This window comes from Salvia hispanica, chromosome 3, assembly GCF_029641045.1.
Source record: "Salvia hispanica isolate PSC_SH4W2 chromosome 3, Shi_PSC_v1, whole genome shotgun sequence".
Lineage (NCBI taxonomy): Eukaryota > Viridiplantae > Streptophyta > Magnoliopsida > Lamiales > Lamiaceae > Salvia > Salvia hispanica.
In genome coordinates, this window is record NC_142694.1 from 18,279,402 (window position 1) to 18,307,222 (window position 27,821).

The 27,821-nt window shown below is 36.0% G+C and overlaps 5 protein-coding genes and 2 non-coding genes across 7 annotated transcripts; 5 read left to right on the plus strand and 2 right to left on the minus strand.

Moving 5' to 3' along the window:
- The first annotated feature begins 1,174 nt into the window (after positions 1-1,174).
- Positions 1,175-1,246, plus strand: TRNAD-GUC (transfer RNA aspartic acid (anticodon GUC)). The gene has a single exon. It is a non-coding gene; the product is annotated as a tRNA-Asp (tRNA).
- Positions 1,247-7,520: 6,274 nt separating this feature from the next.
- On the plus strand, positions 7,521-8,440 carry LOC125212383 (protein S40-6-like). The gene has a single exon (XM_048112544.2). The coding sequence runs from the start codon at positions 7,718-7,720 to the stop codon at positions 8,330-8,332; it is 615 nt and encodes a 204-aa protein (XP_047968501.1). The 5' UTR covers positions 7,521-7,717; the 3' UTR covers positions 8,333-8,440.
- Positions 8,441-10,278: 1,838 nt separating this feature from the next.
- Positions 10,279-15,603, minus strand: LOC125214237 (tobamovirus multiplication protein 1-like). Its single transcript, XM_048115174.2, has 11 exons — positions 15,230-15,603; positions 14,185-14,275; positions 14,052-14,104; positions 13,271-13,363; positions 13,042-13,113; positions 12,809-12,881; positions 12,639-12,684; positions 12,438-12,501; positions 11,284-11,337; positions 10,766-10,843; positions 10,279-10,684 (listed from the first exon to the last, which is right to left on the minus strand). Exons 1-11 carry the CDS (start codon positions 15,386-15,388, stop codon positions 10,592-10,594), a joined length of 876 nt encoding a protein of 291 aa, XP_047971131.1. The 5' UTR covers positions 15,389-15,603; the 3' UTR covers positions 10,279-10,591.
- A 419-nt stretch (positions 15,604-16,022) lies between these two features.
- Positions 16,023-16,094, plus strand: TRNAW-CCA (transfer RNA tryptophan (anticodon CCA)). Its single transcript has one exon. It is a non-coding gene; the product is annotated as a tRNA-Trp (tRNA).
- A 60-nt stretch (positions 16,095-16,154) lies between these two features.
- Positions 16,155-17,452, plus strand: PPR336 (pentatricopeptide repeat 336). Its single transcript, XM_048115171.2, has one exon. It carries the CDS (start codon positions 16,256-16,258, stop codon positions 17,450-17,452), a length of 1,197 nt encoding a protein of 398 aa, XP_047971128.1. The 5' UTR covers positions 16,155-16,255.
- Positions 17,453-18,772: 1,320 nt separating this feature from the next.
- On the plus strand, positions 18,773-20,597 carry LOC125214236 (putative serine/threonine-protein kinase PBL23). Its single transcript, XM_048115172.2, has 5 exons — positions 18,773-18,900; positions 19,094-19,272; positions 19,341-19,530; positions 19,614-19,987; positions 20,189-20,597. Exons 1-5 carry the CDS (start codon positions 18,786-18,788, stop codon positions 20,414-20,416), a joined length of 1,086 nt encoding a protein of 361 aa, XP_047971129.1. The 5' UTR covers positions 18,773-18,785; the 3' UTR covers positions 20,417-20,597.
- A 3,967-nt stretch (positions 20,598-24,564) lies between these two features.
- On the minus strand, positions 24,565-26,744 carry CYP77B1 (cytochrome P450, family 77, subfamily B, polypeptide 1). The gene is made up of 2 exons (XM_048112856.2): positions 25,540-26,744; positions 24,565-25,137 (listed from the first exon to the last, which is right to left on the minus strand). The coding sequence occupies exons 1-2, from the start codon at positions 26,678-26,680 to the stop codon at positions 24,752-24,754; spliced, it is 1,527 nt and encodes a 508-aa protein (XP_047968813.1). The 5' UTR covers positions 26,681-26,744; the 3' UTR covers positions 24,565-24,751.
- Between the last annotated feature and the right edge of the window lie 1,077 nt (positions 26,745-27,821).

Below are 27,821 nucleotides of genomic sequence, written 5' to 3' on the forward strand. Positions count from 1 at the left end.
AATAACAAGATTTTTTAGCAATATTCATTCATATATTTGTAAATTTATTAGTTATTATTTGCTAAAAAAAACATAATTTATTATAATATGGTCAGCTTTCTGATTCCTTTTTAATTTTCTTATGGAAAAATATTTGCAAAATTAAATAGAGAGTGTGTGTGTGTGATCAGATTTTCTAGACACTAGTAAAACACACGCCAACATATCTCAACTCAACATCCATAGCTCTACTCAATATTTGCAAGGAGTGTCGGCTGATTCAAACTATCAAGTACTCCAATAAACAAATTATGGCCGGTTGATTCATGAACCTCCAAATAATATAAAGGACTATTATGCAATATTTAAGACTTTTTTGCAGTAGATACTCAATTTTGGTGTTCACTTCAAATTTGGTGTTGTTTGATTAAAAAACCCAAAAATGGGTATGGGTATGGAGTATGGTTGGAGCATATTTTTACACCAAAAATGGAATTTGGTGTATGGTTGGAGGTGGTCTAAAAGGACACTAAATAATCCAATTGTGGGGTATCCACGTCTGCAACACCTTAAAGTCTCAAACATAAATAATTAAACCTCATAACTTATGCTCACCAACTACACCAGAGAGCATAGATTAATTACTAGGATCTGAATTAGTGGTTGATTGTTGGAGTTAATTAATCCAATGTTAGCGTGGATAGATTTTTAATGAAAATTTTAGTAATATATAATTAATTTTTATTATATAAGGAGTAGTACATTTTAGTAAAATTAAGAAAAGATCATGATTCAGCTATGTATGGAATCACGGCAATACACAACAAATATAATTTTCGATGCATCATGATTCGAATTTAATGGCATGATGAGAGATCGGAAATATTTTTTTTGTGGGCTTAAAATGGATTACTTTCGGCCCAAAAAGCAGGATGCTTTTTCAATTTATTGGACCATTTCCATCGTTACAAACACACCCTAGTAGCCCAACACAAAACTTTAAATAAATCAACTTAAATATTTGCATTTAACTTGTGGAGAATTCTCCTTGGATCGGAAAAAACCCATACTTTTATGGGAAATCGATGCATTAATCAATTTTTTTATGCATAAGGGAAAAAAGAGAGAAAAATAACAAACAAATTTTGTTACTTAGTAGTATTATATTTAGCAATTCAATCTGAGGTAACATCAAGTCGTTGTAGTATAGTGGTAAGTATTCCCGCCTGTCACGCGGGTGACCCGGGTTCGATCCCCGGCAACGGCGTTTCTTTTTTATTTTTCTACATTTTTAATTCCAGACATGACAAAGGTTAGGGTGTAATTATTGCAAATCATCCAATAATGGTAGTTTCCACTTACTATAATATAATTATACATTGTAACAAAATCAATAATGATAACCAGTTGTAAGAATCTTGGCCTTTCAAAACATAAAAAAGGACTGTTTGACCATAAATCTACTAAACTTTTAAGCTCCTCCATCGAAATTGCTTGCTAACTAATTCACCTAATTATTCTTCACCGGCCTCTCTGTTGAAATAAAACAAATACAGTATGTTTTGTTTTCATGAATAAGAAATTCATCTACGACTATCTAGTGTCATGATATTTATAATATTATAATTATATAGAAAATGTTATTGTGAATATTATGTAAATGACATTAAAAGTTCTTGATTTAAATGACATTTAGTTGTTTTATTTTATTCTAGAAATTCACAAGTATTTAAAGTGCCTAGTAGTTAAAAAAACGACAGATTGATTAAATTATGTTGAAATTATACAAACAAGGGAACGAAATAATGAAGACATTCAGGAAATAAAACTTACATTAAAAAAGAATCTCAAGTCAAATTTGCTTTGTACAAAAGAAGATAAAGAACTTTGATACAAAACATAAAATTATATAAGTTCAAATTCCATTTGAGATATATATAGGTTAAAAAATAGCTGGCAAAAAGTTGAGCCAGAAAGTGGTGAGAAAGGAAGGGGAATTTAGAAATGTATTTAACAAAAATCAAGCATTGCTATAACAACAAACTTATTAGTGTGTTGTTCTGGCACTGATAGATTTAATAAAATCAAATACAAAATCGTACGATCTGCATGATAAAAATTGAACCATGATTCACAAGGTGGGACAAAAAGATGATGATTTTGGTTGTAAAATATTAAAATGATAAGCACCCAGTCTGTAACTCAATTTCAAAATTTGATTGGTATTTACAAAATAACTAAATTCGTAGACTACATTTACGGGTATTTATTTATCAATAAGCCGGCGGCGGATCGAATTAGAACGCCTGGATCTGTCGGCTCATTTTAATTTATTTTTAGATGCTCGGCACACCGCTCACACACACATACAATATATTAGTGTGTGTGGAATATTCTCAATCTCATGTAGTGAATTTTATTTCTCTGTGTAGCGTAATTATACGAGTATTAAATACTACTATTACTGTCTTCACTCTGGATCATTTAAAAATAACAACTATTTTCATTTTAATATATTTTTTAAACTAGAAATTTTTTTCTTTAATAAAATGAGACTCAAGTTTCCACTAATATTACTCTAATTATTTATTTTCTATTTTTTTTTTATTTTTATCAATTATAAGTTAAAACTCGTGTTATTTTAAAAGATTCTATATCTAAAAAATAATATAAGAGTATGGAGTAATAAATTAAAGAACATCAAATTTTTCATTCATAGCATGACAATGGGCTTGTATCTCACATCTGGTCTCAATCGTCATCAGAGCCATTCGATTGTCAAGTTTACTTGTGACTAAAGATAATGTCTAATATCAATTCTCGTTTGGTTATCTTTTTCTTAAAACCTCTGCAGACTTCAATTTTACAAAAACAAAATGCCGGAAGAGATGTAAACTTACACCATTCAATGCTTATAAACAAAGAAATGCAAATTGCAAATATTATTAACTAATTAAGAGTAAAAAATTGAAAATCTTGGTTAGAGTTGGATCACCAAACCAGTTGTGCAAAGACAGAAACCAGTTAGTACGTCTGCTAAAAATGAGATCACATGGGAATCAATCGATGCACAGCAGGTAAGATCCTGATTCTAATCCTGATTCTAAGTACAATTATTAAATTTCATGTAAATATAAAATAAAATAAAATAAAATAAAACAAAATAGGACATGGAAATATTACTATAAAATGGCTATTTGTTTTCAACAAGCGGCTGTTTAGGCTGTCATGTTTCTCGTGTGTGGGGCACGAATGGTAGGACCCATGCATGGAATTAGACATTAGATTCCACTTCTCTTTGATAGTTTCATATTTTAATTTATTACTCCCTCCGTCTCGACTAAGATGACACATATCTTAGTCTGCACGGAATTTTAGGAGTTGTTGATTAATGTGTTTAATTAGAGAGAGAAAATATAGATGAAAGTATTAAATAGAAAGAGAAAGATAGTAGAATATTTAAATAAGAAAGAGAAAAATTGGTTGAGTGTATAAATTGGAGAGAGAGAGTTTCCAAAAATAGAAATGTGTCATCTTATTTGGGACAAATTAAAAAGGAAAGTGTGTCATCTTAAATGGGACGGATGGAGTAGTATTAAGTACTTTATTAATATTTAAAAAAAATATGTATGATTCGTTATTTTTTGAAGTAATGAATTGACCATAAATTGACAAAATTCGGTGATTTTTCTAATAATTTGCATAATAGTAGTATATAAATATGTATGATTGCAAATTACATGAAATAAAAAAAATAATTTAAAATTAAGAAATATGGCTTCATGAAAAGCTTTAAGTGAAATGCGATTTTAGTACTATAAGACTAAGTTATGAGTGTAAGGTGTAAGTCTCTAAGAACTTTGATAGAGACTATTACTAAACTTATAAACTAAACTCAACTTGTGTGTTAAAAGCAACAATAACACAATAAAGTGAGACATATTTTTGATCTTATATCATGTAAAAAGCCATACTTATCGTTAAATACGTACTTAATATTGTGTCGCAAGTTTTGTTCACAATCTTATAAATATAAAACAGACAACAATTACAAAAGTTTTACAACTTCGGCAATTTCACACGTTTTATTTCTTAATAAAGTAATACCGATATGGTAATTAATTTGGTCCTTTTTATTTTATACATGAACTTTTTGTCCGTGTAATATTTTGTTCATAAAATTGGAAAAATGACACTAATATATTGACTGTATACTGTTTACATCTATGTAATTTTCACATGATTACAATTTATGCCAAATTGATAAAACAAATACTTGCAACCAACTGACAGCAGTATAGCCAAAAATAGAAACCAATAAAACCATCACATTTTAAACTCGTGCCAAAATTAAAACGATCAAAATTTTATAATGTGTATTTTACTGCAAATATATTCGATCAGAACAAGCAATACTTGACTCAGAAATCATTAGCATTAGTTGGCGCATTGTGCACATTTAAATTATGTTATTTATATATAAATAAAAAATATCTTTTTTGATGGGACAAAGGGATATGCGAAGTGAAAATGGTATTAATGATTCAAAAAATAGATGTAATTGGACAACCACGATGAGAGATTAGCTCAATTCATGAAACCTATGCATATGATTTGAGAAAGTCGCCAAAATAAGAGGAGTTTTTATCTATACTGTTTATAGGATTTATGTACTTCTATTAGTATTTTGTTAGTGGATGTGGGTTTTTTTCTACTCAAGGATGGTTTTATGTATTGGATTGAAAGGTGGATGTGGGTTTTTTTCTACTCAAGGATGGTTTTATGTATTGGATTGAAAGGTTAGTGGAAGATGGGGTATATGTTTATAATGAAATATGAGTGATAAAGTTGATGGAGTGTAGGGTTCATTATTAAAAGAGATTAAAAAAGATAAGAATTTTATTGGTGGACAGTGGCAAAATGAGAAGTTTTTTTTTTTGAAACGAGAGAGTATTAGTTGTAAGATTAATTACCAAAAATTCACTAATTTAAACCTAGTTTTATTTTGGACACGATTTACTATACATATTAGTAACGGACTTACCTTTGTAGCAATAAGAAAATGTAGGGTGTTTTTTTTTCCTATGATGACGTGACATTTAGAGGAAACAATTTTGTTGTCACCGATAATATTTGAGCCTTGGACAATAGGAGATTTCCATTTTTAACATTCGGAAGAATTAAATTTTCTAAGAATTGAGCCACATATATAATTTTTTTCGCCATTATTTAGTATTCTAGAATTGGCTCAATAATTGGTCCAAATATTATCCAAAATAAAGATTTTAACCTAATAGAATTATGAATTGATAAATTTATCCTTTTAAGTGGAAAGGTGAAAAGGTGGAAAGATGAGGCAAATGTGTAAAACTAAGTCCATTTTTTGGTGCACTTTTCAATGCACAAACAAATCTTACCTATTCCATCCGTTCCCAAAGGATATGCACTTTGGAGTGAACACGAGTTTTAATGTAAAATTGGTAAAGTAAGAGAGAGATAGAGAGAACAAATAATTAAAGTATTTTTAGTGGAGAATGAATCTCACCTTATTAGAGAGAAAAGACTCTTCAAAATTTAAAAATGCATATTCTTGTGGGACGAACTAAAAAGGAAATAGTGCATATTCTTGTGGGACGGGGGGAGTATTAGGCAAAATTTCAATTCTTCCTCAATTGGCATGAATAGGGTGGATCTCCCCCCAATTGTAAGGCCCCCAACAATTAATTAGTGGAAGGTGAACAAGCATTGCAGCAAAAAAGGCGATTATGTCGTCTTGGTTGTCCCCATACTCCGGTCCGACATCATATGAGGGGGTTAAATCAAGATAAGCAGTAACCCATTAAGGCGAAGGTGAACAACCTTTAGTCCCCCAATTGAGCTAAGAATTGCCCCATTCTTACATAGTGAACATGCCCCTTTTTTTATACAAATCAAAATGAATGTAGACGTTCATAAATCGTTTCAAAAACTAAAATCAAATGTATTTTGTTTTAGGAGTGTAGTGATGATGGGGCCTCTGGATTTGATAGGTAGCTGCTCCTTAGCTTGACATGATAAGCTCTTTCGATTATTTCATTTAAGAAGGGTTGTTTTCAAGGCCATCCAATTTTCAATCATGATAATTATATGATATGTTCATCTAGAACAATCTATTTTGTTTTGGCCAGCACTCACCATAATGTATAAGAGTGTGACATGCTTCCTATCTCCATTTGACAACCATTTCAAAAATTTTATAAAATGATGTGAATCTCTATATATGTTATATATCACCTCGTTGTCGATTTGAAATGATGTTCAAATTATTTGAATCTGAATTTGAAGCTTCAAAAGAAAGGCTCAAAACATGGATTAGAAGCTAGGAGTGTTTAAATAAGAGTGAACTAAGTGATATCAGGGATTGAAGTGGAAGTTTTTTTAGACTATTGCTTATTTTAAATAGAAAGAATTAATTCAGATAAAATATTACTAGTAATACTCAAAATTCAGTGCTATGTATACTTGGACCTTGGTACTTATAGCAAAAATTATTTTAAAATGTAGACCAAGTCAAAAGATTCATATCTTTTTCAACTCACCACATCTTAAACTCCACTAACTGTCTAGGCAACATCAATTTCAATTTGCTTTGATGGATATTAGTATAACAGTAGCTCCATTAGTTTTAAAAGGATTTGTAGTGGAATTCAAATCTATTACAGTACCTTTTTAATAGCATATTCCTCTCGAAAAGAGATTTATCAATTTTCTTGCTTATAATATTTCCATCCTTCTCCAATTAAGTCATTCTAGCAATGAAGGTCTATTTACTTCGAGCACTGTCCTTTTAAAATATTTATTTATGTTGAGGTGATGTGATATAACTAACCCTTGCATAATTATAGACAAAAACTTATGTGCCGACGGTTATAATGGTTAATACTTAAATTAATAATTAAACACTGATTAATTTTAATTGAAGGTTAAATTACTTAATTTTGATGACAACCGGTTAATTTTTTTCATATGATTATTAACTGTTTCTCATATATCCCAAGATTATTCGAACTTTTAAATTTATTAAATAGAGGAGAAACATCTTACCAATTAAATTATGTTTCATCGCTTAATAAAAAGAATAAATTGGTAAGACCTACATTCCTCCAACAAGTAAATCAATAGTTCAAATTATATAATGCGCTGAGTATGATTGTGCGAGAGCTGTATCACCAAAATTAGTAATAGTAGTATAATTTATGATTAAATAAATTTAAATGTAGATCAAAATTTGAACATTCATACACGTGTGACAGCCGTCGTGGACTCCAATCACTCCCAGTGGCAAGTTTATCTTTTCTTTTTCTCTTTTTGTTTAGAATAATTTATTCATAATTTAACAGTTATGATCTTCTACTCATTCTTAATTTCTTACCATGCATGATTTGTCCTTATTATAGTTATGGCATTGATTAAATTTGGACAAAATGAAATCCAAATTCAAATGAAATGCCGCTGGGCCCTTTCTCCTCATTCAATCAAACGTTATATATTCAATTGCAGCCTTCACCCTCAAGTCTCTGTATATAGAAGAAAATCACACATTCATATAGACATATAGTAATATATAACCTCACTGATTTGCTTTCTGAGTCGCCGGAAAAAAAGATTCCGACGAGCTCGGCAGCAATTCTATCGATTAGACAATCAATTTAGCAAAAAAAAGCATCAAGATTTGATTTTGATCTAGTTATTTCGACTAATGGCAAAGGGCAGAAAATTGACGAGCAGCCGCAGCGAGATGTTTCTCGGAAGCTTCTGCTACGATCAGGGCGGCGCAGCCACCAACGGTTCATCGGAATTAGAAGAAGACGAGGTTTGGTCAATGATCGACGACGCGATCAGCTCGGAAAATCACTCCTCCGGCGACGCGTGGAGCTCACGCGCCGGTGGTGGCCGCTACACGCGCCACCACGCGCCGCCTCGCACCGGCGGCCGACTGGTTGGCGGCTTGTCATTGGCCTTTGACGGAGTGAGCAACGGATCTTCGCCGAGCATTGTGCACCAAATCAGGGCGAGGGAGGGCATGGGGGAATCTCCACGTGGGTGCCACGTGGCGGCGTCGGCCCCGGTCAATGTGCCGGATTGGTCGAAGATATACCGGGTCGACTCGGTCGAGTCGCTGCATGACTCGGACGATGGGTTGATTGATGACTCGGAAGTTGTCCCGCCACATGAGTATCTTGCTCGTCAGTATGCGAGTAGCCGAAAAACGGCGGCCAACTCGGTGTTCGAGGGCGTGGGCCGAACGCTCAAGGGGCGGGATCTGAGCCGGGTTCGAGATGCAGTGTGGAGTCAAACTGGGTTCGATGGTTAATTAGTAAGGATTTATTATAGTTTGTGTGAGTTTTTAATATTCAATAGTACTTTTTTCTGATAAAATTGTTCTCATTACTCAACAAAAATTGTCGAGTATTACGTTTAATTATTCGTCTTATCATGTCTTATAAAGTTCATGCATCATCAAACGAATATTTTTATAAAATAACGACGTATTAGCTCTAAACTAAACCATGTTTGTATTGCTGTTCTAGATAAATAAATTTCCAGAGCTATAATTGACTTATTTGAAAGTCCAGTTCATAAGAAAAACAAAAGCAAAGGTTTGAGCAAATTTTCACAAAACTATAATGTATGTGAATGTATCAAATATACAAAAGGGTGTAAATTCATCATGAACACGTGTGTGACTGAATTACCAAAAATAGATGATAAAAGGATATTAACATGATGGACAAACGCAAAACTTTACTTCCTTTGTCCCCCCTACCTATGTGTCTCATCTTATTAAAAAGAAAAAAAAATATCTAAACTAGAAGATTCATCATTTTAAAAGATAAACTTAAATAGAAATAGTTCAGATTTTGAAAAGATGTAAGGAGTATTATATTAGGAATTGTGAGAATAAGAAAAAAAAGTTTTAAAAAAATCAATCCATACTCCTAGTAATATTTTTGCCTCATTCAAAATGTATCGGCTCATTCAAAATGTATCACTGTTATATACTCCCTCCAAAGATAGAAAAATGTAAAGAGAATAAAGTAACAGAGAGTAAAGTGGTGTGAAAAATGTGCTGACTTAGACTAAAAAAGGAAATGACTTTATTACTATGGAACATACCAAAACGACAAAATCTATTACTATAGAATGGAGGGAGTATTAATTATGTTAATTGCATTATCATAGAATAATAAAATGTATTAAAAAAAAGAGTACATCATAGTTAATACATTTAAAAATAATTATATATTTTAGTTTTTCATCTACTGTACCTTCTTATCTAAAAAAGCAACAATAAATTGGTTGTATAATGAAAATGATTTATCAAGTGAGACATCAAATTACAATCGAAAGTGGGTTGAGAGTGAGCAAGTGGAATGATTCCAACCATTCAAAGATAGAAATCATGAGCATATTGATGGGTGGACAATGGTTTCTTTTCTTTTATCAAGAAAGCCTCCATTTATTGCTCTCACGAGTCTTCTCAACCGCTTTTTTTTCATGGGACCTCCACTCTCTCCCTTAGATTAAGATATCATCACTTTTTTCTATGCCCCTAAGCTTCTTTTCTTCCCCTACTTCATTTGAAGAGAAAAACTCGGATTTCATGATGTCTCAGGTTATACACGTCTGTCTCATTGACTTTCACGAAATATTATCATCCCGGCAATGTATTATACTTGGCAAAAATAAATTTCTCAAATCAGAGATCTAATTCGTGTCACAGTAACCTTCAAGTACTTGAGGATTACATATCAAGGTTCAAGTATCTCAAAACTTAATGTAGAACTTTTCAATTATCTTTGCTTGGATTGCTTGGAAACTTGAATCAACTTGCACTCAAGACACGGAAAGATCTGGTCGGGTGCATCATGTGACAAATATCAAGCTCCCTATGCCATACTTCAATGTATATTCTTCTGAGCCACCACAAGCTCATATTTGTGAATCAGTGCATACTCAAATGCATGTTCGATTCCAACAAGTTTTAGTTGGTTCCATCTCCTCTCCACACCAGCAAATTTTATTTTGAGTTCGAAGTTGATCTTCTTCAAGCTTCTTGCTGCCCGAATCCATATTTCAAAAGATCAGATTATGCCATCTCCTTATAAGTTGGTGAAGTCCATCAACTTCCTTGTGACGAAGATGCTGCCCAATTTCTTCCATTCCTCTCTAACCATTCTGTTAAACCCGACCGGGAGACCTAAGAACCAGGGTTCTTGTATGGACGAAATTCCGGACTCTAATTGTGAGAGAGAGGAGTGATCTGAAACTGAATTCAAGTAAGTTTACCAATACAGAATAACACCAACAAGCCTTTATGTGATGCTCTGTGTTTTGCTTTTATTGGAGAACTACGAGAACAATACACTAGCATTCAACTTATTTCTATAATTTCCTACAAGACAACCGAGATCCTAAACTAGAGATAGAAAAAAAGCGCAAAATATAACCAATATATTTGACAGACATTCATCTTTTTCACGTCAAGGCGTTCATCTTCATCTTCAGTAGCACCAGATTCAGTCAGATGTCACCATCAACGACATGAATATTGTGAGTGTGACTCGGGCCTTCAGTGGATGGCATGGTACTGAGCAGATATTCTTTTAGGCGGTAGCTTGCGCAAAATGAACAAGACAAGAGCTGAAGGAAGGATCTCGACGAGCTGTTGGCGAATAAAGTACATTAGAACAACTTTGAATACATATAATGCCAGCATGAAGCCATCTTAGAGAAATTTTGGTACCATGTAATAGATCAGATTCAGAACTGGATGGTACATAACATCCAGTGATGCATCTGAATCGAAAGCCGACAGCAATACCTGCAGTGAAAGAGACAACATTCAAATAGAAAATCTAGTTAAGCAACTGTAAAGAGAAGTTATCACCACATAAACTAGCGGGTGAAATATTAGATCATCTGAGATTAGACATTTCGGCGCATTCATGTATACTAGAAAAAGAAAAATGTTTTGGCGGCAAGAACACATTTCATGAAAGTAATAAGACTAAGTAGACAATACCAAGGCCAGAGCAGAAGTAGGTATCACACCACTATAACCATGCAATATCAGACAATGGATGCATTTATACATGATGAGAATTATTTTACACGAAAAGTACAAAGACTAAGCAGATGAATATTAAGTGACTGTACAAATGTATTTTGTTTCATGGAGACACCCCTTAGTAGATACACAGACACACATAAGGCTTAGTTTTTCATGGAAAGGAAAACCGAAGTTCAATTTGATAAACTTACCACGAAGCACCTTATAAGAAAACAAGTGAAGCATATAGCTGTCACAGATCCAACCTGAAAATGAATTCAAGTTATTGCAAAGCCAAAGTTGAAATCAAGGATAAACGTGATTAGCTTGGACATGTTGATCAATCCTCAATGTTTTAGTTTCTAAAGAATAACAACTAATTATTCATGATCTCTGCTTCAATTTAAATGAGTAAAATTAATTAAGCTATTTAAGACTACAATGAGATGAAATTATAAAGACATTAAGTACAGTTCTATTTTAGAACCAAGCAAAATTTGTATGCAACAAAATCAGAAATGAGTAACTGCTTCACCATTGAAGGGTCACCAAAATATTTCAGATCCTAAATTTCAACCATATTCCATAGTCAAGATGAAGTGCAAGTGAATAGAACCTGTAAGTCTTATATATGGAAGGAATATAGACATAACACCCAAACTAGTTGAAAGCCCTTTACATCTTTGCCGAGCAAAGATAACACAGTATGAGTAATAATGAGAAGGCTGGGCTAATTTACTCAACGAAGATGATAAGATGAATTAAATCGGGTACATCATACTTCCCAATGATTATAACAGCATAAACTAAAACTGAGACTCATTCCCTTATTATGTAATAACATCTTAATGAAGATATTAGGAACACTTTTGAATGGTTCGTTTTCGAGATCAGTTCATAATTAAAAAAGAGAAGGTCTTCAAGCAGGAGGGTTACCACTTACCAATGACTGACCTTCTACATTTGGATTATTATCAAACTTAATAATCAGATGTTAAACCTAATACATCCTATTGAGTCATTGACAAGTGCACTTCATATTTACTCATTGGCAATTTGGCATTTAACGGTTCCTTGTGCCACCCATCTGAAAGGAGCATAATTGTTCAGATAAATCCACTTGCTGCAGATGAAAAAGTTCCCCCTTGATCCCTATATATATGACTACGTAACTTGAGTGTTATTCAGTTTTAAGATTGATTACTTCAAGAGGTAACTAACAATATTTGAGGGGAAAGATCATATGATCCAGAAGACAACCACCTTAAGTACCGTTGAATCCAATATTGCTAGATAGCGGAATATCCTACAATGGACTAACTAGATCAACTATAAATGTATTTAGGTACAGCAGAAAGGGACAAACCTCATGAAGTTTCTTTCTCCTCCCTTTGGATTCAATGGGGAAGCGTCTAAGCATGAAAAATAGCCTGGAAGAAGAAAAAAGAAAGAATGTAGTTTGCGCAAAAGTGAAAACAGGTATGGTTGTTAGACTTCAGGAAATTATCTGGAAGAAATTAATTCTGCTATATACAATAAGCAGCGAGTAAGAAGACTTTAAGTTCACCTTCCTCCATATATTACAAAGCCCAAAGCAGCTATGACTGATACCACTGCAAACATCAGAAGAAATTACCACTAGAATCCAAAGACAGTTTTAAGCAACCCAATAAATCAAAGGTTCAACCTTTGTTAATGTACCCTTCAACTGAACAAAAAACCTGGAGGGAGATTAACCTGCTATAAATATCTTTCCGATGAATTGTACAATGACGTTCTCATCTAATCCAAGGTACAGCCAGATACCGAACTGATGACGAAAGAAGGAAGATAGTTCAAGTTTTAGTCAGTTGATGGCTGGAAAGGCACTGTATGCAAAACACAGATGCTGCTGTTTTTTCTTGACAGTATTTACACCACGGACATATACAACCAGCAAATAAGATATAAGCCAGTGAATTTTGACTAACCTGTATTATGTAGATTGCACCATTGATAGAAATGTAGAAGATTCTCAATTTCTCTGTTGGCATGCTTCTAGCCTGACCAATTTACAGAGACAAAGGTTTCATTGATTCTTCACCTCACATAACACAATTCAGATCTCTCAAACATCTAAAGTAAAAAAAACAATTCTTACAAACTACAGCAGCCCAAAACAATTGAACGATATTTCAATTAACTTCACTGCTTGTGTACCTGATGATATATTTCGGCCCAGAAAAGGACAAGAAGTGTATATGTAGAAAAGAACAGCAGGTCAGGAAGATCTAGGAGTAGCAAAGTTAGGGCCTGATTCATAATGAACAAAGAGAGAAAAATAAGAAATAAAAACAAAAGAAAATTAAAAATGGTACTAATAAGGTAAATGTCTGCACGATAATGCTGTTTATTGAGCAAATGCAATTCAGTAGTAACTGTGCACAAGGCAAAGGTAGACTATGCCCACTGGAGGTATACACGTAATTGACCACCTTATACTTTCAACTAAGTGGAAACAGAGTGTCCATCAGCAACTTATCTAGTGCGGGACTAATAACCCTTTTTCAAATGCAGTTCAGGAGGAAATAAGACTCTGATTTTTTAATTAACAACATTCCCATATGATGCACTAATTAACTAAATAGAACTGCACATCACACCATGTGCAAGGAAAGACAGCAAACATAAATACAAAGCTAAACATACAGGCGGAACATATTCTTAGAAATATACTACAAGGTAACTGAAATATCATAAAATACATGTATTAAATAAATATCATTTTTTTCTGCTGGCATTTCCATTATTAAAAAGGTTCCTGAGGACTCATATTCTTAATATGAAGGTTCCTCCTACCTTTGAACCTATAAAAATGTAGCTGAAGACACTGTAAGTTATTGGCAAGGACATAAAATCAAAAATAAGATTCTGAGTTGGCAAAATAGATCCTTATCTAGAACTAAAGAATAAGATAAACAGATAGTGAAGTCAATTTTACCTTGGGATTCAGAAAAAATACTTGCTTATGAAATCCAAACACAACAGCACGCACTGCAATTGAGTAGCTTAACGATTAATGCAGCTAATGATAATCGATAGATAGAATGACTTGGAGATTATCTTCCCAATACCTCCATTTACAACAAAATTCATCAAGTGGAAAACCTTTTGAGTAGTCCATCCATATTCAGGCACCCTTAATTCGATTCTTATCAATTGAATCTGTAAATGTAAATGCACCCCCAGTAAGAGACATTTCATTTCATGCAACAAGTTATTCTCACAAAAGTAGAGTTTTCTGCAAAAAATATGTAAGAGTTTCAACTGTCAACTGTCAATTTTAACAGCATTCATTACAGTTTAAACACAAACTTACCACTATATCTCATAGTTTCTTGCGGAATCTAGAAACTACTGTATACCTCCTTTTAACATCGTAACTCAATCACTTCTACTTGTTTCCATTGTAGTTTCACATAGCACTTTTCACTAACCCTTTGTCTAAAGGGTATTGACTGACCGTATAACCTCTGACAGATAAACTCAGGTTGTGACTTTTGCAAGCAACATGATACAAATTCTAAGCTCCATTACAACATCTAGCCGTAATCACCGCTTTGTAGTGTATTTATATTGAAAGATTTGTACATTGTTGCTGAACAATGATCCGTTCTTATACAACGATTAAAGGTATGATGCAATAGTTGAAGATGGGCAGGCTTGGGAGGGTCTGGAGAACAGCGTGAAGATACAGGGGACAGAAAACTACTCCGACCAGTCTAAACCATTTTACGCTAATCAGCGGTCGCGGAGCATAATCCCTTTCCACCAAACTATTTAACATGAAAAAATGACTTTTAAAAATCTGGAACTCTAAATATGGAAAACACGGCCCCCTTCAACGAATTTCCTACCTACGCCCCTCAAAATTAGTCATACTATATAACATGTTAATGTGTATCATCAAAGCTGAACACTACTATATAATTATAACTACAAGCAACATTACTAAAGAATGAAACGAGCTGAGCTCAGTTGCTCCAAAAACACTAGAATTCATCTGCTACCGAAGCTTATGATAATGGAGAAACCGAATTCAAACAAAAATTCAAACAGCTGTCTACACGAACACAATATTGCAAAAAGGTTGCCGAAAAGTAAATGCAATCGACTCACAAGGGCGACGGACGAAAGGAGGGCATAAACAGCGCAAAGCGTGAAGAATATTCCGTCTTGCCATTGTACGGAGGCGTTGATGTGGTTCCACCAGGAGGCGGACAGTTCTCCGACTCCTCCGGCGTCGATCGCCGCAGAGCTGAGTAGCATCCGCGCCATCTCACCGCCGGAAGAAAATAGCGACAATCGATGGGTGGTAAAGAGCGTACAGTGTCACTGATTCAGAGTCACTTCTTCAATCAGAAAAGGCGATCAAATCGAATTGCGAGAGAGGAAGGGGAATGCATAGCTAAATACAGAGAAATGTGTATGAATTTTGATGAGAGAGAGAGAGAGAGAGAATGATCAATCTGTATAGTTGTACAGTATATCTACGTGGTCCTTATCCAGAGATTTCGCCATACAAATACAAAACTTTCTAAATAAAATTAGTGTCACATCTCATCATGGTCGGTTAAGAGCTAAGACGATATATTTATACAAATTTAGATGGATAATGTATGATGTAATTGTGAATAACTTGAGTAAATAGATTATTAAAACAAGTTGATTCGGTAGTATCTAAAAGTAGGCGTGCATATTTTTTAAAATACACTAAAATGGGGAATATCTAATCTCATTCATTAATCTGTGAAATTATGGGTTTAGGATTTATGATTTGTTCTTGAGATAAATCATTCATCAAAAGATGCACAAAAAAAACATTGCTGGTTTCAATATTAAGCCTGTATTTAATATTTTATTTTTGAACAAATTTGGTTATATAAAAAGAAGAGTGGTAAAATTGCACCAAGGATCCGTGGCGCAATGGTAGCGCGTCTGACTCCAGATCAGAAGGTTGCGTGTTCGATTCACGTCGGGTTCAAATCCCCCGATCCAAGATCCGTTTCTTTTTATTTCCCATTTTTCCAGTTTTCTCTTTCAAAATTGAAATATAACAGTCGTTCTTCCATTTTTCATCACTCTCTAAACCCTAAAGTAAAACCCTAACACTCTCTTTCGGCTTCAACCACACCAAAATCAACAATGGCGTTACGCAGCAAGCTCCGATCATCGCCGTTTCTCCACCACGCCCGTCGCTTCTCCGCCTCGATCCTGAGCCCGGACTCCAAAACCCCCCTCACCAGCAAAGAAAAATCGCGCGCCGCCCTCTCCCTCCTCCGCTTTGAGAGCAATCCAGAGCGCGTCCTCGACATCTGCCGCGCCGCCGCCCTCACCCCCGACACGCACCTCGACCGCGTCGCCTACTCCCTGGCCATCAACAAGCTCAAAAAATCACACTACTACGAAGGTATCCGCTCCTTCATCAACGATTCCCTAGCCCGCCCCGATCTCAAATCGGAGCGCTCCGTTTCTCATTTCATCGTTCTCTACGGCCAATCTGGCCTCGTCAAGGATGCAATCAAGCTGTTCGACGAAATCCCTCAGCACGGCGTCGAGCATAACGTGAAATCGCTGAACGCGCTGCTTATGTCGTGTATCATGGCCAGAGAATATGGCGAGATGAAGAGGATTTTCTCGGAATTTCCTGCTAAGTATTCGGTTGAGCCGGATTTGGACACGTTTAACACTGTTTTGAAAGGCTTCTGCGAGTCCGGCAGCTCGAATTCAGCTTACTCTGTTCTGGCGGAGATGGAGAGGAAGGGGATTCAGCCTAACGCCACCACATTCTCCGTTGTGGTTGCTGGTTTCTACAAGGAGGAGAAGCTGAGCGACCTGGAGAAGCTTACGGAAGTGATGCAGAAGTTTGGGGTTAAGCACGGGCTCGGCGTCTACAATGCTAAGATTCAGAGCTTGTGCAAGCTGAAAAAGTCGGATGAGGCGAAGGAATTGTTGGAGGAGCTCGTGGAAAAGAAGATTAAACCAAATTCTATGACATATGGCCATTTAATTTACGGATTTTGCAAAGAGGGGAAATTGGAGGAGGCCAAGGCTTTGTTCAAGGAGATGGTTGATCGGAAATTGAAGCCGGGGTCGGAGACTTACTTCTATTTGACACAGTATTTATGCCAAGGGAAGGATTTTGATGCGGCATTGGAAATTTTTAAGGAATGCATTGCTAAAGGGTGGGTTCCTCGCATTGCAACAACGGAGTTACTTGTGAATGGTTTGATCAGCATTGGGAAGGTCGAGGAGGCGAAGGAGATCATTGGGACGATGAAGGAGAAGTTCTCGAGGCATGCTGATAAGTGGACTGAGGTTGAGGAAGGGTTAGCTAAGTAGAGAGCAAGAAGCATGGTTGCAGATACGTTTTTCTGTTAACTCGTATCATTTGATCTCAGCAATAAGCTTAAGGAGATGATTTTTAGTTGTCTGAGATGATTGTTTTATGCAAGTTCTGCAACTACCTTTTCTATTGAATCTGACTTGATATTTGGCCGTTCTTTACTGTTTTGTTTAATAAATTTGATTGTGTTAGTTTATGGGCTTTAGATTTTTATAGGATGTTTCATTTTGCATCTATGTTTCTTGTTTGTTCAAATTATAAAAGATTGGAAACTGCTTTTACTTGGCTATGGTTATTTGCATTTTTCAGTCTTCAGTTGATGTGTGTAATTCTGTCTATGTTAACAATGGAACTTAGAATGTCATTGCAAATATATATAACACCAAAACACAAACTAAAATGTATAATCCAGCGTTGTGGGATGTTTGGAATCTAATGCTCTATGCCTCAAATATCTTGATTCGTTTTATTTTCCAATTCTGCAAAATTTTCTAAACTTCCCTAAATTTGCCCCTTCTCGATTTCCCAAATTTTCCTCAGCATATAATTTTGCCCCCTTCCATTTATATTCCCCTGATGACAGAATGTGGAGTATTAAATTAAAACGTGTATGGAACTTTTTGTACTAACAAGAAACAACGGGGAAACATTTTTTTAAGTGTAATTTCCCCATATATTCTGCGTTCATCTTTTAGACCCCAGAATCTTGACATAGCTCGTTATTTTCAATGTATTAGAGTACAAACCGACATTGCTTTCGTGCATGTTATTTTTTTTTAAAAATTATACAATGCCATCCTATGAGCTATGTCAAGATTCTTGGGATTGTAAAATGGATGTATAGTAATTTTTATACAAAGTCGAGAATTTGGTGTTCAATTTAACTATGTATTGTTCAGGATATTTTTGATAAAATGGCTATGGTTTAGGGTTTAAAATTATATTTATCACAATATATTACTATTTCTTGAAATTGGGTAGGGAGAATCCAACTTATCTCTCCCTCTACCTAATTTAACGTGGTATGTATTAAGTTCTAGCATGAGGTTATATTTTTCCCCTTTTAATATCCAATCAATCTTTTTCTCAACTGTCCCTATTTTTAAGGCATGCTACATGTCATTTGCTATAAATAGCTTTCCCTTTTTAAGCGTTGATATTTTGATCATCATATTTCATAAGCAAAAAAAGGTCAAAAATGAAGACCAATCTGCATTGTTAGTGATGATTGTTGAATCCTTCAAGAAGGGTTCATTTTAGATATTATCTGGAGCTGATTCTGAAAATAGATTCTGTTATATAACACGATAAGAAGTAGCTGATACGAGGATGAGGAGTGTTCTTAAAGCTTCGAAAAGTTCTCTCCAACAGATCAAGTCAACCAAATACAATGCCGTGGATGCGTTGTCATCTGCTGTTTCCAGAACCGTTACGCTAAATGCTGGTTAGGTTCATGTATCTATCATAGATGCAAATTCTCATACTTTTGTCATGATTTTTCATATAGAAAGAATTTATGCCGAATCAATGTTGATTTTGATGGAATCGTGGACCACCATCACAGCAAAAGTTTATGTTTTGTTTGTTATGAAAACCTCAATTTCTCGTCATTTGAAGCTTTTGATAAAACTGAACAGCTGCTAACAAGCTGAGGAAAACGGCGGAGGATCCGCCCAAGCATGGCATGGTAGCTCCTGGTAGGGTATTCACCTTCCAAGAACTGGCGGCCGCGACAGAGAACTTCAATCCTGATCTGCTAGTTGGCGAAGGAGGATTTGGAAGGGTTTACAAGGGCCGCCTCAAGAAAACTAATCAAGTAGGCCCCTTATCTTCTCTTTCAGCAAAATCCTCACATTAAATGATAGATGCTGCTTCATCTCCCAGGTAGTGGCTGTGAAGCAGCTTGATCGAAACAAGGATCAAGACAACACAGAATTCCTCGCGGAGGTCTTGGCACTGAGCCTCATTGAACACCCCAACCTCGTGAGCCTGATTGGATACTGCGCTGATGGCCGACAGAGGATTTTGGTCTACGAGTATATGCAAAATGGATCCTTAGTAGATCATCTTCTTGGTAGCTATCATATAACTCACCATCAATGATTTTTTTTTTGGTTTCCAAAATGGAGTATGTTTCGTGATGATTCTTGTATGCAGATTTACCTCCGGACAAGAAGGCATTGGATTGGTTCACTAGGATCAAGGTAGCTCGGGGCGCAGCTCGGGGGCTGGAGTACTTGCACGATACAGCATGCCCGCCTATCATATTCCGGGACTTCAAGGCATCTAACATACTATTAGATGGGGAATTCGACCCTAAACTGTCGGGTTTCGGTCCGGAGGAGCGAGAGGAAGTCTCGACAAGGGTGATGGGGACATATGGCTATTCTGCCCCAGAGTATGCCCAGACGGGCAAGCTCACGACCAAGTCAGACGTCTATAGTTTCGGGGTAGTGCTTCTCGAGATCATTTCGGGAAGAAGAGCTATTGATAGCAAAAAGCCACCCGAGGAGGAGAATCTAGTTGCTTGGGTTAGTCAAAAATTCTTTCCTATCAGTATATCTTCAGCGGCTTTTACTAATCTAAGTTATCACTATAAATTATAGGTTCTTACATGCTTCAATATTATCTATAGTACTAGATCATAACTCAATATTATTATACAATTATTATAAATTAAAAACTCAGAAAGGGACAAATTCATCTGATTTCGTTGAATGTGAAAATTTTAGGCGAAACCACTACTAAAGGACCGAAACAAGTTCTCGCTGCTAGTTGATCCGTTGCTGCAAGGGGAGTTCCCTGTGAAGGGGCTGCATCAAGCTCTTGCTGTGGTGGTGATGTGTCTGCAAGATGAAGCCGACACTCGACCCCTGATCGAAGATGTTGTCACAGCCCTCGAGTATTTGGCTGTAACGACAGATGAAGAAGTTGCCTATGTAAAAAATGTGGACATGTAAAATACATGCAACAAGTAATTTCGATTAAAAAGGCGAGGACAATCATTTTTGTGTGTGTGACTTGGTGTCGTGGTTGTATGTCGTTCTGTGCATAATACTATAGCTACATTTAGTGAGTCGTGTGCTGATTCTATACGGTATAACGTGCTGATTTATGTGTAAATATTCTACTTGATACTTACTACAAGTACTGAAATATGTGTGCATATTCTAATTTGATATTACATCTCGTGTTAAAAGTGGGGAAATAAGAACAAAGTGGTGTGGTCAAGTGGTATGAGATTTGTTTATTTTTTGAAAAATAGTCAGGGGATCGATACCTGTTTTCGTTGTGCTAGCTATGTGGTATCAAGCTGAGTCACTAGATCCATCGATGAATAACCTTGATAAATACCAAAAATAAGGTGGTGAAATAATGTTGATGATAACTAAATTAGTGAAGCTTCACAAATACATTCAGTAAACTATCTTTAATTCATGCATAATTTGATTTTTTTTTCATTCTTACGTTAACTCAAAACAACATTCCTTCAGTAAAAAAAATTAGCGGTCAAGGCATGCCAAATAACAGTTTGACATGATATGTCCCTCTAATAATCTTTGACTTGTGCATTATAGGGGCCCCACTAAATACATTCATTTTTCTTTATAAATTTTTTTCGTTTAATTTGATTTAAAATTTTAGCATTTATTGGTTCAGTTTGAATATATAAAATCCAAAAAATAAAAAAATCAAGTTTATTTTTAACAGCATATATAATTTCGATTCAAAATTAATATAATTTGTTTTTTAGTTTCTTCCTTGCTACTCCCTCCGTCCCACATTTATAGTAACATTTAGTTATGGCACGGATTTTAAGGAATTGATGGAGTGTGTAATTAATGAAATGAGAGATGAAGTGTGTAATAAATGAAGTGAGATGGTGGGGTGAGATGATGGGGTGTGTAATAAATGAAGTGAGATGATGAAGTGTGTAATAAATGAAGTGAGTTGGTTGAAGGTGGGTCCCTCTTTGACTTTTTGATTTTTTATTTTTGTTTTGATTTATTTTAATATAGATAATGACATTTGGGTGTAATTTTAGTGAATAATGGGGTAAAATTTTATGTGCAAATATAGTAAATTCTAAATGTTACTCCAAATGTGGGACGGACTTTTATGGCAAAATGTTACTACAAATCTGGGACGGAGGGAGTATTTTTTAATTGTTTTTTGTTTATACTAATACACACTAATGTCAGTTGATTTCATGAGTCAATCGCATTATTCGTATTTCAATATGGATTACACTCTAGTATTTCAAATAATAAACATCCGGAAATCCTCCATGACATATAAATGTAAATTCACAAAACTTTGAAATATGGTAACCTAATATAAACACTTTATTAAAACTCATATATTAACATGTCCATATAAAATGGAGAATGAATATTGATTCAACTTTGAAAAAATTGTCTTTGCAATGCACCACAGGTCCACAAACTCCACTTGAGGTGACATACGCTTTTATAGCATTGCAGGTTATTTGCTTAATTTACACGTTGTATATATGATCTTTCACTATTATCAAATGATGCACGACAAATGATATAAATATTCTTAATAGCAACTGTCACAATCTTTCAATTGAATTGGGCACATACTCTTGACTCTTAAGAATTGGTCAAGAATTCTAATATGTACAAATCTAGGATGTTACTTTTGTTGTATTTTGTTCAAGTGATAATAATGTAAATTAATTGATGTGGTAACTTCAAAATTAAATTAATATGGATCAATTTTGAATTAAATTGAGTTAGTATTAGAGCACTTAGCAATACGGCAATAGCACCGATAAATCCATCACATGCGATTGACAAATTTATTGGAGCTATTGCACGTCATTGGACAATAAGACCGCCGACGACCTCACCCTTGGGATAGGGTGCGCCGATCGACGTTATTGCAAGGCATTCCGCCAATTATCGGCAGTTTTTTATTTTATTTTTTCAGCTATTTTTCTCTTTAAATTCCCTCTTCGCTACATTCACCACCCTTTCACTCAATCTCTTCCCATCTTATTTATGTTTCTCTAGAAAGCAAAAAATGAATCCCGATGATTTCCCAAACCCAACGGAACTCCGAGTTCCCTGGTTGTTCCGCCCCGGGTGGTCCCCTAATGTTGTCTGGTCGCAGACCCATGACTCCAGCTCTCTAAGTCGCCTTGTACAAATTTTTTCAAAGCCAGTGTATTTATCCCAACTATGGTGACGAAGTGTATCGGGCATATCCAAGATGAGGGTACTCGGGGAACGCACGGCTCTACCATTGACCCAAAGGGGACGAAGGTCAGTGCCGACGGTAGTTACACGAGCAGGTGTCAGAGCGATGCGGTGGACTTGAACTCTCCTATGGAGGAGAGTTTTGGAACAGACTCATTTGTGAATAATATGGGTTTTAATGAGAAATTGGTAAGTAAGAAATAAGGAGAAAAAATAGGTAAAGTAAAGAGAGATTGAGAGAAAAAGTGGGTACAATATGAGAGAGAAACTTTCCAAATTTAGAAATGAGGCTATTTTTTTGTGGACATCCTAAAATGGTAAAATGAGACTATTTTTTGTGGACGGAGAGAGTATTTTTTTATATATATTATCCAATTATTGAACATAAAATTCATATCCGTAATCAAAATTCCTTATGAATATGTCATTGCATCGGAATAATATATAAATTTGTACTTGACGATAAACGCGTTACCATGTTACAACCATTACATAAATTTTGCATGACTATAAACGCGTTAGCATGTAATAAAAACCATTCATTATTTGTGTTTTCCCCAAACTTACATTTAGCTTCTTGAATCTTGATTGCATATAGCCACTTCCATTTTACATTAAAATTTTTACATAATTAGCCATTCAATTTTATATTTTCTTCTTGACATCCAACATTTGTGAATCATCAAATGCATGACACGTACACTAAGTTCGTACGCGGTCCACAACAAATACTTAAATATGAACATATTGCACAAAACATGAATGCTTAGAGTTATGATATGAACAAATTTCCTTTAGTAATTAAAACCGAATAAATGATATAATTGCTTTATAGAAAAAGTAAATATGAATATGATAGAATATAATAATAAGAATCCTGCAGTTGGGGATGTTAGGTATGGGAAGATTAAATTGCATTGGGTAAATTGAATAGCATTGGGTCTATTCTATTTATGGTTAGTGGGGATTCAACTTTTACACAGACCCCCCTATTTATCAAACACCTCCTCTATATTGTTCCTTTCAATTTCAACGCTCGTACCATTTGGCTTCAGACTTATAATTGTCTGAGAAATAAACCAACGAGCTCAATAACTGGTTCGAAAAAACAAAATCGCAGACCAATTATCACCACCCAACGCACCATCATATTGATTGTGAAAAACTCACTTTTTAATACATTAAAAAATGCCCAATTAATCACATATATATAGTACTTAACATTATCCGTGTACTTTCCATATTCAACAATTAACAAATAACGTATCTCAATGCTATAGTCACACAAGTGTCACATTATTGAGCTATGACAAGTGTAACATGAGAGTGATTTATGTGATCTGTGATACATCACAAAATTTCCAATATAGAGACTTGACTTATTTGCAAATAATATAATTAATATAATACCACAAACTAGTTTGTAAATATTTTTTAATTTCATAAAAAATATTTAAAATACTTACTAAACAACTCAAAACATATTCTCAACATACAAACTAATTTCCGCTGCAACCCCATGTACATTTTATGTATTTGTACATGTATAATTTGTGAAGCTTTGGGCCATGCATGTGTAGTGGAATACTCACTCCGGCCCCATTATGTGTCTCCGTTTTCTATTTTGGTACGATCATATTAATTGTCCCACTAAATTTTTACTTTTTTTGGGTACTAGACCACACATTCCACTAACTCATTTTCACCTACATTTTATAAAATTAATATATAAAAGTAAGATCAACGGTCCACTAACTTTTTCATCTCACTTTCTATTACATTTACTAAAACCCGGGTACAATCAAAGTGGGACACATATTGAGGGACAAAGGGAGTATGTAAAAATGTCTCTAAAATTAATAACTTTAACATTAATGTAGACATATAGAACGGAAATATTATAATATAATTTAAGTTAATATAGAGGAGATTCAAAACATTTTCCTACACAAAAATCATACACCCCACGGTAGCTACCAAACACTGATAGAGCAAAAAAACAAAAAAGAAGAAATAAAAAGCAAGTAGCAATCAAAGAGATGGAGATCCGGTTGACGTGGCATCACGAATTCAAATCTTTGTCCGGGCCAGAATTATTGCTTTGAGCGGATCCTTCATGACCACAGTAAATGCGAAAGTCTCCGCCGGGTCAGGCGGGTTATCCGGAATGGGGATCCACTTGAAGGCATGGACCATCCTCGCCAGCAGCAGGTTTACATGGAGCGTCCCCAGGCTCCACGCCGGGCAGATCCTCCTACCCGCCCCGAATGGCAGCATCTTCACCCCCCGCATCCCCGTTATGTCCACCTCCACTCCCTCCCCCGTTAGAAACCTCTCCGGCCGGAATTCACTTGGGTTCTCCCACATCTCCGGGTCCTCCGTCAGCCACGCCGTGTAGATCTCCACGTTCACGTCTGCCGGGATCGTGTACCCGCCCAGCTCCATTTCCTTCGTCACTGGCGTCACAAATGTCACATTTTTTTAATAATGCAACGATATTAATTTACTCAACACACCATGTAACAATACGTCTAAATCACTAAATTTTTAAAGATCCTGATAAATATAAGTACAACTATTTTGGATGTAATTAATGAAATCTAATTAATATTGGTAAAATACTAAAACACAAAAATATTTGAGAAACACAAGTCTTTATTTATTGTCACATCACCTAAATAGATTTATTTGGTGCAACAACAATTCCAAATTGAGGGACATACTGCCTACACCCCATCCTCATGCATTAATTATGATTCCACTGCAACTTGCACCCCATAAACCGATTTAGTTATCAAACACACAACCCTTGTGTCTTCTTAAATATTAATAATAAAAAAAAGACAAAAATATTTCACCTGCATGAGAAAGCAGAAAATGGCTAGGCGGATGACGCCGAAACGTTTCCTTCACAATGGCACCAAGATAAGGCATTTTCTCAACATCAGCTTCATTCACAACTCCATTTTTCCCAACGCAGCCCACAATCTCCTTATAAAGCCTCTCCTGTATTTCCTGATTCTGAACCAGATGGAGTAGGGCCCACTCCAGGGTCGTGGCGCTGGTGTCGGTGCCGGCGTTAATCGCCTCCGAGCACAGCGTCACCATCTCCTCCTCCCCGAGCCTCCCCCGCCCGGGCACCTCTAACCCGAACAGCGAGTCGATATACGCGGCCCCCTTGGGGCTCGCCATCTCCGCCGCATTCTCGCCGCTCTCCACGAAAGCCCTCCGGTCCCGGATGAGCGGGACCAGGCACTCCAGCTGCTGACGCCGCAGCTCCCGCGCGGCCCTCACCTGGCGCCGGAACAGCGGCGTCAGCAGCGGGAGGAAGTCCGGGAGCTTCGGCGTCGTCATCATCATGACGTCCTTGAGCACGGCCTCGATGAGGCGGATGCGGACGTCTGAGACTTTGACGCCGAAGCAGAGGCAGATGAGGATGCTGCACATGGTCAGCCGGCAGTGCCTCATCACCTCCACGTGGCCGGCCCGGGCGGACTCCTCCTCGAGCCGCTTCATGTGGGCCTCCACGGCCCAGTTGCGGATCCAGCTGCACTGCTTCACCCGGGCCGGGTTGATGAGCTCCGTCACAAAGTTGCGGCGGAGGGAGCGCCAGAGGGGGCCGTACTCGGCCGAGTTGATGGCGCATTTGCCCATGCTGAAGATGAGGCGGATGGGGGAGTCGGGAGGGCGGCTCGCGAAGAGCTCGCCCTTTTTGACGAGGGCCTCGTGGATGAGGTCGGAGTTTGTCACGATGACTAGGGTTCTCTGGCCCATCTTCATGGTGAAGATCGGGCCGTATTTGGCGCGTAAGTCGCGCACCATGAAGATGAAAGGGCGGCGGTGGAGGACGACTTGGAATAGGTTTCCCACCAGGGGCCACCCTGGTGGCCCTGGTGGTAAATTTTTTGGTTTTCCGCTTGTGGTGGCGGACCAGTACCGCCACCACAGGCGGAGGAATAGGGCGGAGAAGCAGAGTAGGAGGATGTCTATCAAGTCCATTGGTATTTTTTTTATTTTTTAGTTTTGGTGGTGTTGTATGAGGAGTGAAGTGTGGGGGTTAAGGGGAGTTGGGGTTATAAAGAAGAGAAGAGAGGAGGTGGGTGAATGTATTTTACTTTAGTGTCTATTCTACCGGCTATAGGTGGTATTAAATAACCTGACCTGAAATATTTATTACACGTTAAGTACGGCAAGATATTGATACTGTATTAAGGATTTTCCTATGGTAGGATTCAACTAGCAATGGGATCTTTTATTTATTATTTTTTGGTATGTTACTGACTTACTGTGTTGCTCCGGAGTATAACATTGATAAAACTTCAGTCACCTTTAGGTCCTTTGCCAATTTACCATACTATTCTTACTAATTATACTATAGGAGTATTATTTTACAAATCAATTAATATCTAATATTCATATTTTCCCTTTTTAAAAAGAGAGAGAAAAACTATTTAACTCATAAATCCTGAACTACAAATCCCACACATCGACTCACGATTTCATGATTTAAATTTTTCAATAATTTAACTTTTACTACATGATTTCAAGATCGGAAACTCATATTATCATGAGATATAACTTGTGTATGGTGGCATATTTCGACATAAACGGCACACCTTAGGGAAGAAAGAGAGTGAGAAAGAGTTGAGCTATTGGTGGGGAGAGATAGAAAGATGCAGGATCCCAACATCAAAATTCGAGCACACATACTCGAAAAATTCTTAGCGAATATTATCACAACTTCACGAGTTGAAAGACAGATATTTGAGCACATCGTCGTTGCTCATTATTGTGTGAGCAACAGGGAAGGGAACAATTTAGCAAGTATCATTGTGCTCGCTAAGGTCATTTAGCAAATTCTATTTCTTGGTGTTTGTGAGCCCTTTGTAATATAAAACATATTGATTTTCAGCTTGAAAAGAATTTTATTTATGAGGAATATTGATTTAATTAAAGTAAAACATATTATGATCAAAATATGATAAAAATGAAGTTTTGTATATGTTGGTCTTCTAAAAAATCTGTTATTAACACTAAAATAGGATAAAAATTTAAGTTACGCAATTTCAATTCTAAAAATAATGAATTACCATAACTGCTTTTTTATGTTTAAAAAGTTAAATTAACCTTTTTTATTTTA

Excerpts from the sequence above, each read along its gene's own strand:
- CYP77B1 (XM_048112856.2), bottom strand. The coding sequence starts at position 26,680 with ATGGACTTGATAGACATCCTCCTACTCTGCTTCTCCGCCCTATTCCTC. Across the intron at positions 25,138-25,539 it reads TTTTCTGCTTTCTCATGCAG|TGACGAAGGAAATGGAGCTG; the intron begins GTGAAATATTTT and ends TTGTGACGCCAG.
- LOC125214236 (XM_048115172.2), top strand. The coding sequence starts at position 18,786 with ATGAGGAGTGTTCTTAAAGCTTCGAAAAGTTCTCTCCAACAGATCAAG. Across the intron at positions 18,901-19,093 it reads AACCGTTACGCTAAATGCTG|CTGCTAACAAGCTGAGGAAA; the intron begins GTTAGGTTCATG and ends AAAACTGAACAG. Across the intron at positions 19,273-19,340 it reads GCCTCAAGAAAACTAATCAA|GTAGTGGCTGTGAAGCAGCT; the intron begins GTAGGCCCCTTA and ends TTCATCTCCCAG.
- LOC125214237 (XM_048115174.2), bottom strand. The coding sequence starts at position 15,388 with ATGGCGCGGATGCTACTCAGCTCTGCGGCGATCGACGCCGGAGGAGTC. Across the intron at positions 12,685-12,808 it reads CGGAAAGATATTTATAGCAG|TGGTATCAGTCATAGCTGCT; the intron begins GTTAATCTCCCT and ends TGATGTTTGCAG. Across the intron at positions 11,338-12,437 it reads GGAGAAAGAAACTTCATGAG|GTTGGATCTGTGACAGCTAT; the intron begins GTTTGTCCCTTT and ends ATTCATTTTCAG.
- LOC125212383 (XM_048112544.2), top strand. The coding sequence starts at position 7,718 with ATGGCAAAGGGCAGAAAATTGACGAGCAGCCGCAGCGAGATGTTTCTC.
- PPR336 (XM_048115171.2), top strand. The coding sequence starts at position 16,256 with ATGGCGTTACGCAGCAAGCTCCGATCATCGCCGTTTCTCCACCACGCC.